Source organism: Zingiber officinale, chromosome 2A, assembly GCF_018446385.1.
Source record: "Zingiber officinale cultivar Zhangliang chromosome 2A, Zo_v1.1, whole genome shotgun sequence".
NCBI classification, from domain to species: Eukaryota; Viridiplantae; Streptophyta; class Magnoliopsida; order Zingiberales; family Zingiberaceae; genus Zingiber; species Zingiber officinale.
Window position 1 is genome coordinate 115,267,448 of NC_055988.1, and position 10,696 is coordinate 115,278,143.

Genomic DNA, 10,696 nt, shown 5'->3' on the forward strand with positions numbered 1-10,696 from the left:
GATAAAGTGCAAGGCTACCGAGATAGAGGCGGCTACAGCGCAGGAGTAGGAGAGACTCGGCATCGCTCCGGTCGGCTCTCATGAAGGTAAGCGTGAAGAGGTGCAGACGGTAGGCGATGCATTTGCCACTCTAATCGCCACTACTGATGCAACAGAAGAGACCGTTCCGTCGGGTATTCAACCGGCCACTCGACCAGAGGAAGCCGGTCTTCCGGTGATGAAGTTCCGTTGGTCGGACGCAAACGCCGCCGAATGGACACACAAACCCGCTCGACCACCTCAGCCGTACACGTGTCCGAGCAGATGAACGATCCCCCTCCATTGGCTCCGACGACTGTGGAAACGCTATATTCCGACCGGACCCCATCTCAAGGTGATTGGCCTTCCGACCCCATTGCTGCTCAGCCCCTCAGCTCACTTCCTCCTGCTCAACGGACAATCAGGCGATCCCTCATCCGTTCTGATCCGGTCGGCCAGTCTTTTGCCCCTTTCGCGTCTGCTCAATCTACCCCGGGCCGACGCAGGACTATCAAGACGTTACTCCACCTACCGACAGAGGAATATCTGCAGACGACCAAATAGCCAGCGAGCCCTGAACCCTTAATAACCGTCCGGGGACCCCTCGCGAAAGTATGGGAGGACGCTCGGGCGCGTACTGATCCGATGCCCCCGGGGCTGCTCGGCAACAACCACCTACAACAGGCCACCGGGGTAACTCTTACCATACCCTTCACTCTTTCCTTTCTGTTCAGTACTGACTTTTTCCCTTCTGACCTGATTGCAGTATTGGGTGGAAAGCGTTGCGGTATGCAACCGCCTGACATTCTTAGAGGAGGAGTTCAAGAAACTCAAGGTTTCTGGCGGGGCTTCCTCTCAAAGCCCCACTTATGCCGAGCTGAAGGCAGACCTGGATAAGACCAAGAAACTGCTGGAGGCCGAGCAGCACAAATCCTCGGGCCTGCAAACCATGGTGGACCGGCTCGAGACCCAGGTCAAAACATACGACAAGAAGATCACTTTAGCCACCAACAGGAAGAATAAGGCCATCACCGACCTGGAGGCGAAGAATGTCGAGGCCCGGGCGCTTGAGCTGAAGGTCAAGGAATTAACGGATCTGCTCACCGACGAGAAGGCTGGCCGATCGGCAGAGGTGATCACTCTCCAAGCTGACCTGAAGACCTTTCAAGACACACTGGAGGCCTCTCGAGCCGCCCTCAAAGAATATCAGGAGACCGAGCCTAACCGATTTGCTGTCACGCGGCAGAACTACATCCGTTCGGAGAAATTTGTAGAGAAAGCCTGCGCTCGGCTAGTCCACGCGTTCGAGCTGGCCATCACTGCCATGGCTGACTATCCGAAGACAAAGGGTCGGCTTCCTGAGGATTTCAATATTCCTATCCGTGATCATGATGATCTTCTAACCACGATTCCAGATGAGATTTTTAATTATCTAGAGTAAAGTCGTGGATGCTTATTGGCCGTTCGGCCTATTTCACTATATGTACTTGTCGTTCGGCTTATTTTGTCTAATGAACTTAACTTTTTGGCTTTTCATTGTCTGCTTGCTCTATCGTTGTGTGCATTCGAGCGAGTTATCCATTTCCTTGACTGTTACTATATTCGTGAGAGCCTCCGTCTTTTGATCCTCGAGCTGCCGCTCGGGAGTCGAGCACAAGACCACCTATTTTCCATAAGCTCTGTTAGGTTTAAGCGATGCCAAGGCTGAACTTTATAGTTGTCGGTCGGCGATCTTCGAGCCAGATTTTTAATAGCCACCAGTTTGGCCTGGGTGTTTAACGTTGCCGTTCGACGGTCCTCATGCTGGGGAGTTTATAGTCGCCGATTCGACTCTTGAGTTTAACGTTGTTGTTCGACGGTCTTTAAGCCGGGGGTTTATAGTCACCGGTTCGACTCTAGAGTTTAACGTCACTGCTCGACGGTCTTCGGGCCGGGGGGTTTATAGTCGCCGACTCGACTCTAGAGTTTAACGTCGCCGCTCGACGGTCTTCAGGCCGGGGGATTTATAGTCGCCGGTTCGACTCTAGAGTTTAACGTCGCCGCTCGACGGTCTTCGGGCCGGGGGTTTATAGTCGCCGGCTCGACTCTAGAGTTTAACGTCGCCGCTCGACGGTCTTCGGGCCGGGGGTTTATAGTCGCCGGCTCGACTCTAGAGTTTAACGTCGCCGCTTGTCGGTCTTCAGGTCGGGGGGTTTATAGTCGTCGGCTCGACTCTAGAGTTTAACGTCGTCGCTCGACGGTCTTCAGGCCGGGGAGTTTATAGTCGCCGGTTCGACTCTAGAGTTTAACGTCGCTGCTCGACGGTCTTCAGGCGGGGGGGTTTATAGTCGCCGACTCGTCTCTAGAGTTTAACGTCGCTGCTCGACGGTCTTTAGGCGGGGGGGGGGGGGTTTATAGTTGCCAGTTCGACTCTAGAGTTTAACGTCGCCGCTTGACAGTCTTCAGGCCGGGGGGTTTATAGTCGCCGGTTCGACTCTAGAGTTTAACGTCGCCGCTTGACGGTCTTCAGGCCGGGGGGTTTATAGTCGCCGGTTCGACTCTAGAGTTTAACGTCGCAGCTCGACGATTTTCATGGAGAGTGGTCGTTCGGCGTAAATTTGTTATACCCTTGTGTCCCATGATTTCATTCTTGCAATCAAAGGGTATCGAAGAGCGGAAACACACATAACTGATTACATTGGCGCACCTTTCACCCAACCCGATACGGCTGGAGATGGATAGCGCTCTGTGGTCGTTCTAGCTGCCGTCTGTCTTCATCTTCCAGGTAGTAGGCGCCCGATTGGAGCTTCTTAATGACTTTGAAGGGCCCAACCCAGGGAGCCTCCAGCTTGCTCACATCCCCAACCGACTTCACCTTCTTTTATACGTAATCGTCGACTTGGAACGCCTTGGGAATTACTCGCCTGTTGTAACTCTACTTCATTCTTTGCCGATATGCCATTAGCTGGACGGTTGCTTTGGCTCGTCCCTCGTCTATCAAGTCCAGCTCCAGCTGCCTCCGCTCGGTGTTACTTGCATCATACTATTGCACCCGATCAGATTCTATTCCGACCTCCACGGGCACGACGGCTTCCCCTCCGTATACCAAGTGAAAAGGCGTGACCCCCATTCCCTCCTTAGGAGTAGTGCGGATTGCCCATAACACGTCCGGGAGCTCATCTACCCAGCGGCCCCCGACATGGTCGAGCCGAACTCGAAGAATCCGAAGGATCTCCCGATTGGTGACTTCGGCCTGCCCGTTACTCTGCGGATATGCCACGGAGGTGAAGTGTTGCTGAATGCTGTACCCTTTGCACCATTCACGGAGTTACTGCCCGACGAACTGCCGCCCATTGTCGGACACGAGCCGACGTGGAATGCCGAACCGACATATTATGTGCTGCCAGATGAACTTCTTGACCATCTGCTCAGTTATTTTTGTTAGTGGCTCGGTTTCAACCCATTTGGAGAAATAGTCCACTGCCACAAGTAAAAATTTCCGCTGCCCGGTCGCCAAAGGGAAAGGTCCCACAATATACATGCCCCACTGGTTAAACGGGCAGGACACTATAAACGCCTTCATCTTCTCAGTGGGCCGGTGGGTGGAGTTGTGATATTTTTGACAGGAAAGGCATGTGGCGACGGTTCGAGCGGCATCTTCCTAGAGGGTTGGCCAAAAGTACCCGGCTAACAGAATCTTCCTCGCCAACGAGTGGCCGCCCGGGGTGTCCTCCACAAGATCCTTGATGTACCTCTTCTAGTATATATTCTGCGTCCTCCGAGCTAACGCATTTTAGCAATGGTCGGGAGAAAACCTTCTTGTAGAGCTGACATCCGATGAGGGTGAACCGACCGACTTTTCTTCTCAGTAACTGGGCCTCTTCCCAGTCCGATGGCGTAGCTCCTGTTCGCAAAAATTCCATTAAAGTCATCGTCCAGTCACTTGGGAACATGAGGCCCTCCATCTGGTCAATGTGAGCCACTAAGGCTACATGCTCAATTGTTTGCTGGATGACGATCGACGTTATTGAATTTGCCAGTTTGGCCAATTCATCCGCCGCCTGGTTCTCCGCTCGGGGGATCTTTTGTATGATAACCTCGCAGAAGTTGTTTTTGAGCCTTTCGAAGGCTTCTGCGTAGAGCCTGAGTCTGGGGATGTTTATCTCGAAAGATCCTGCAAGCCGCTGAGCGGCAAGCTGAGAGTCTGAATAGATCATTACTCAGCTCGCTCCTACATGCCGAGCGGCCTGCAATCCCGCAATGAGGGCTTCATATTCTGCCTCATTATTGGTTTCTCGATAGTTCAGCCGGATAGACAGATGCATCTGCTCTTTTTGAGGGGAGGTCAATAGAATACCAATACCACTCCCGAGCCGAGTGGATGATCCGTCCACATGTACTTTCCACAATGCTCCGGGCTCGGGATTTTGCACTTCAGTGATGAAGTCCACCAGCGATTGCGCCTTAATCGCCGTGCGGGGTTGGTACTGGATATCGAATTTACTAAGTTCGGTTGCCCACTTAATCAGCCACCCGGATGCCGCCTGGTTGAGGAGAACTCTCCCTAGAGGGTTGTTCGTCATGACGATTATTGTGTGCGCGAGGAAATAAGGCCGAAGCCTCCGAGCGGCGAGGACCAGCGCGAAGGCAAGCTTTTCGAGATCAGTGTAGCGGGACTCAACATCATTTAGAATGTGACTCAGGAAATACACGGGTTGTTCTTCGTCATCCTATCGTACTAATGCCAAGCCTACAGCATGCTCGGTCGAAGATAAGTAGATGTAGAGTGACTCGCCGATGTTGGGCTTAGCTAGTACAGGCAAAGAGTTTAGATAACCCTTCAATTCCTCAAATGCCTGGTCGCATTCTCTGTCCCACTGGAATTTGGTGGCTCGACGCAGAATCTTGAAGAAAGGTAAGCTCCGATCGACCGTCTTGGAGATGAACCGTGACAGGACAGTTATCCGATCGGTAAGGTGTTGTACTTCCCTTAAGTTTCTGGGAGGCGCCATGTCCTGCAGCGCCTTCACTTTGCTGGGATTCGCCTCTATGCCTCGCTCGATAATGATGTACCCCAAAAAGCGACCGCTCTTTGCTCCGAACAGACACTTCTGGGGATTCAGCTTGACTCCGTACGCAGAAGAGAAGGAGAGAATGGTTTAAGTCACGGGAAAACAGAGCATCAACTTATCCCTTTTTATAACTTAATATTTCTGTTAACTCCTTAAATAAATTCGCTACCTTTTCTAAACAAACAAATCCAACATAAACTTATCCCTTTTATAATTCAATATTCTGCTAACTATCTTAAATAAATTCTCTACCTTTTCTAAACAGACAAATCCAACATCAACTTATCCCTTTTATAATATTCTGTTAACTATCTTAAATAAATTCGCTACCTTTTCTAAACAAACAAATCCAAGATCAACTTATCCCTTTTATAATCCAATATTCTGTTAACTATCTTAAATAAATTCGCTACCTTTTCTAAACAGAAAAATCCGTTTGCCCACCTGATCAGCCGTGTTTTGACCGAGTCAAAGGTCGCGGGTTCAATTCTCGGCTTGGATATTTTTTTGTCGAAACTTTATTCGTTTAGTAAAAATACCAAACGACCTCCAAAAATTACATAAAAATACTCTAAAAATCTCTAGAATATTTCTAAATATTTTTAAGAACTTTTAGAACTCCTAATGAGGAAAATTGGGTCGTTACAATCCCCCATACCTTATAAAAAGTTCGCCCTCGAACTTAGAATAATTCTATAGCATGTTCTCTACCTTGTACATGCATTAGTTAGCGTCCATAATCTAATGTACTAAGGAAAACCACATCAAAGGTATCTTAGGACCTCCTAACCTACTTTCAACGAATATAAGCATAAGCAGTGACATAAGCATGACAACATAAACGTAAGCATGGTAGATGAACTAAACATAATGATAGACTCGATCACAAGCATGTCCATATGCATAGGCAAGAACATAACATGAACATAACGTGAACCTAAACATAAACGTAAATATAAATATAACATGACTTGAACATACTTGCATGCATACTTATAAACATACTATTGTGGTGGCCTAGTTGCACTTAGTAGTACCGTAACATCAGACAACTACCCTAGCGCTAGGTTGGTAGGGGTTCGAACTTAAGACCGGAGTTCCCCTTTATTCTGGCGCGCTCACCGGGCTTAGGTCCCCGGATCATACCACCATCTCAGAACATATATTGTTTGATTCTGGCGCGCTCACTGGGCTTAGGTCCTCAGATCATACCACCATCCCAGAACATATCTTGTTTGATTCTGGCGTGCTCACCGGGCTTAGGTCCCCGGATCATACCACCATCCCAGAACACATCTTGTTTGATTTTGGTGCGCTCACCGGGCTTAGGTCCCCGGATCATACCACCATCCCAGAACACATCTTGTTATGTAAAAGAAACTAAGCAGAATTCTTAACTTTATAAGCACTTCTAAACATCTCCCTATTCTGTACATATAATCTAATACTTCTAAGGATTTCTCTTTACTGTAAAGAATAAAGAAAAGACGACAAGGTTGGTGTTGATGTGTGATGTTGGAGAATAGGAACTGCTCTGATACCAACTGTAACACCCCACCCTCCTCGCTACTAGTCTGCGAGGGCGGAGCGCTACTGGACTACTAACTTATCTTAACTAACATTGCACACATGTTGATAGTAATTCCTAAAACTCTCGGAGAACTCAAAACTTACAATTAACTAGCAGCGGAAGACTAAATGACTCATCTAATACATTTTTAATAAATGGCAATCTTAATAAATTCTTATGCTAGGTCCCTAGGCTTCTATAGTCCAGGCATCACACATCCATCCGCACCTCCTTGTCGTCTTCCTTTGCTATAACTTTTCTTTTCCTGTATCTGCAGTAAGAGGAAATGCAAACTATAAGCAAAATTGCTTAGTAAGCGCTATCTAACTCACAAAACTCGAATATGCATGTAACTGGAAGAAATCTAAAACTGAATGCTCAGAAAGAAACACTACTCATGCTCATTTAATAGCAAAAGAAACAAGGCGTACTGGAATGCTAAACATGTAAAGCAAATCTAAACAAACACGCTAGCATAAAAGAAAACTAAACTTGCTGGATTTTAAATTTATGTGAAGCTTGTTTTACTTTTGTTTATATAACTTATACTTTAATACTTCAAAATAATAATCAACTTTCTTCTTGGGCCCGACAACTGTACTTGCTATGCGCGCATCCCTAACTAGACCCGAGATAGCTGGTCCCGAATCTAGTAGGGTTTACTAGGTTATCTAAACTTAGGGACGACTATAGGAGCCCAGCCCAAGGACAACTGAGAGTCCTGCATACTAGGTTATCTAAACCTAGGGACGACTATGAGAGCCCAACCCAAGGACAACTGAGAGTCCAGTACAGTGCCACTGATAAAAGTAAAATACTTGTTATCTTTTAATACATCTAATATATAATGCCTCGACATTTTAACGAGCACCTTGTGTGCCAAAATCCCTAAAGTCTTGACTTTGGGATCTACTTAAGGCCTTGGCCTTTTTCTTTCTTTTCTTTAACTTTCTTATACTTGTTAATACCTCTAATAAAAGAATGCTTCTTTAAAAACTGAAATGTTTAAACAAATTCTAACTTTGAAATGCATAAACAAAAATCTGCATACTATGCTAATCAAAATTCTGCATACTATTCTAATCAAGATTCTGCATTCTATGCTACACTATTTCTGCATACTATGCAAACATAAAATCTGCACTATAAGCTTAATTGAAATTTGCACTATAAGCCTATATAAAAATCTGCACTATAAGCTTAATTAAAATATGTACTATAGGCTTAATTAAAAATCTGCACTATAAGCGCTTAATTAAAATCTGCAATATAAGCTCTACATAAAAATCTGCATTATAAGCTTAGTTAAAATCTGCACTATAGGCTAATTAAAAATCTGCACTATAAACGCTTAATTAAAATCTGCAATATAAACTCTACATAAAAATCTGCATTATAAGCTCAATTAAAATCTGCACTATAGACTTAATTAAAAATCTGCACTATAAGCGCTTAATTAAAATCTGCAATATAAGCTCTACATAAAAATCTACATTATAAGCTTAATTAAAATCTGTACTATAGACTTAATTAAAAATCTGCACTATAAACGCTTCTTATGCTTCGAATTCAAGAAGAACAAAGGTCCGAAACTACTCCTACTGTAGGTGAGAAGCACTTACCTTGATTCTTGGACTCACAACCGAACAAAAAGGGCTTCTAGGACCTTGGCCGACCGCCGGAGATGATGCCCTAACTCCCTTTCGTTTAACTACTATTTTTAGGAATATTTTTTTAATTAAAAAACAGAAAAATAGATTCAAAGATACTCTTTTAATTAAAAAAAATTACTCTTTAATCATATCCTTAGATTAACTGGACAATGGTAAATTAAAAACCTTTAATTTGTTTTAATTATTACATTTTGTATCATCGCAATATAATAAATATCAATATATAAAAGTCGTTTCTGGACAAGCGTAATGATCAAAGCAACAAATCATCTCCTCTTATTGTAATACTAGTTGCAGAAACTCCATAACTCAACATGCAAACATTCTTGAACTGAGAAGATATATAAAAGAGAGGTCATCATTCGTTTCATTGGTATTGGCTCGCAAGCTTTCCCTCCTTGACAATGTAGTTTTGAGCTGGAAATTCCTCTCCTTTGAAGTACTTATCGAGTGTGTCTTTCACTCCATCCGCATATCTCAGCTGCACAATTTAGATAATTTAACCATGTTAATTAATCATCAAGTCCAACAAAATTTTCCAAGGAAGAAGAAGCAAATTGAATGTACGTGGCCGAAGAAACTGCCAAGAAAACCTACTTGGCTGTTAATGGTGGTGCCAGATACATGGGGAGTCATTGCGTGGTTTGGCATGTACCGCCATGGATGATCTCTGGGAGCTGGCTGGGGATTCCAAACGTCGCCACTATAACCTGAATGGTCAGAGCAAGATGGATGGATTCATTTATTTAGCAATAAAATAAAAAAAATTAAATCTTCTGATCTGATTCATTTTTTCAACGGATCGGATAGTTATCATATGAACCTGCAATGTGCCCACTAGAGCAAGCATCTACGACTGCTTGGGTGTCCATGATAGCAGCTCGAGCATTATTCACGATGAGAACTCCCTTCTTCAACTTCCCGATCCTCTCCTTGTCAAACATTCCTCTGAATTAAGGAAACAGAGAGAGCATTAATTTCTGGAGTCGTCGATCCAATGTCCGATCAGTCATCGGAAGGAACAAAAAAAACTAAAAAAAATAAAAATGAGACCTGGTTTTCTCGGTAAGAGGCGTGTTTATGACGACGACGTCACACTTTGGGAGAATTACATCAAGATCTTCCTCAAACTTAGCTCCTGTCTCTTTCTCCAGTTCAGGTGAAATCGTGAGGCGGTCATGGTAAAGCAGATTGCAGTTGAAAGGCTTCAGGCGCTGAAGCAAAAGCTTCCCGATGCGCCCCGCCCCGATAATGCCGACAGTCTTACCCTCAAGATCGTAAGCCCTGTGCGCGATGCCCGCGACGTTCCAGTCACCGTCGATCACCTGACGATAACCAGGCAAGAAGTTCCGGACGAGGATGAGAATTCGCATCAATTCATCCTCTGCCACCGAGACAGCATTGCTTCCGCTGATTTCTACTACAGTGATTCCTGCGTCGGCTGCCGCTTTCAGATCGACGTGGTCCGAGCCAACCCCAGCGGTCAGAAGAAGTTGCAGGTTTTTGGCTTTCTTTATCTTCTCCGCGGTCACGTAAACCGGATGGAAGGGAGTCGTGATCAAAACATGCATGTCGTGAATGTGTTTCTCTAACTCTGCCATGAGAAAATAAAGAAGCTAAATTAAATTAGCCCAATATCCGTTCCAATTCGATGACTAACAATCAGAGAAATTTAACATACGAACCGCAATTTGGGCCTTCTTTGTCATCAGTTACAATGTACTGGTGGCCTTTCGATTCTAGCCAGTCCCGAATGCCCAAGGCGGCTTCAGCGCACCCAACAAATTCAGGATTCAGGGAAGCGTACTGGTTGGCCTTGTAGAAAACGCCGACGATCTTCTTGCTGTCTGGCGAATTAGCCTGCAGTGCATGTACGGTTATGACAAAATATAATCAGATACATGCATGCCATGGTGTTATGGCGGCAAATTAAATAACCCGATCGAGTAGTGGGATTACATGGAGCGTCCTGGAGCCCGTTCCGTCGACTGTGGCTGCTGCAGCGCTGAGCGTCGCCATCTTCCTTAATTACCAGTGTAGCAATCGTGTACGAGGATAAGAGATATTGAGCGATGTGACGAAACGAAGCGGAGAGTCAATTTATAGAGAGAAAAAAAAAGACAAAAAGAAAGATAGAAGAGTACTAGTTGAGGACAATTGTGATTTGGAGAAACTCAAGGGGCGGCGAAGGAGGAAAGGTAAGTATTAATATATTATATATATACATTAATATAGTATTTATTAAATGAAATATAATTATTAATTTATTTTGGAAAGTTAATTTGGTTGGAAAATATTTAAAATTATTAATTAAAAAGAATTTTAATAAAAAGTTATTTTGACCGGTACTTCTAATTTTTTACTAACTAAATTAAATTTGACTA

At 44.9% G+C, this 10,696-nt stretch overlaps 1 protein-coding gene across 1 annotated transcript; it reads right to left on the reverse strand.

Annotated features, from left to right (window-relative positions):
- Nucleotides 1-8,567: 8,567 nt before the first annotated feature.
- On the reverse strand, nucleotides 8,568-10,386 carry LOC122041988 (formate dehydrogenase 1, mitochondrial-like). The gene is made up of 6 exons (XM_042601895.1): nucleotides 10,272-10,386; nucleotides 9,998-10,172; nucleotides 9,366-9,906; nucleotides 9,136-9,260; nucleotides 8,910-9,022; nucleotides 8,568-8,793 (listed from the first exon to the last, which is right to left on the reverse strand). Exons 1-6 carry the CDS (start codon nucleotides 10,329-10,331, stop codon nucleotides 8,680-8,682), a joined length of 1,128 nt encoding a protein of 375 aa, XP_042457829.1. The 5' UTR covers nucleotides 10,332-10,386; the 3' UTR covers nucleotides 8,568-8,679.
- Between the last annotated feature and the right edge of the window lie 310 nt (nucleotides 10,387-10,696).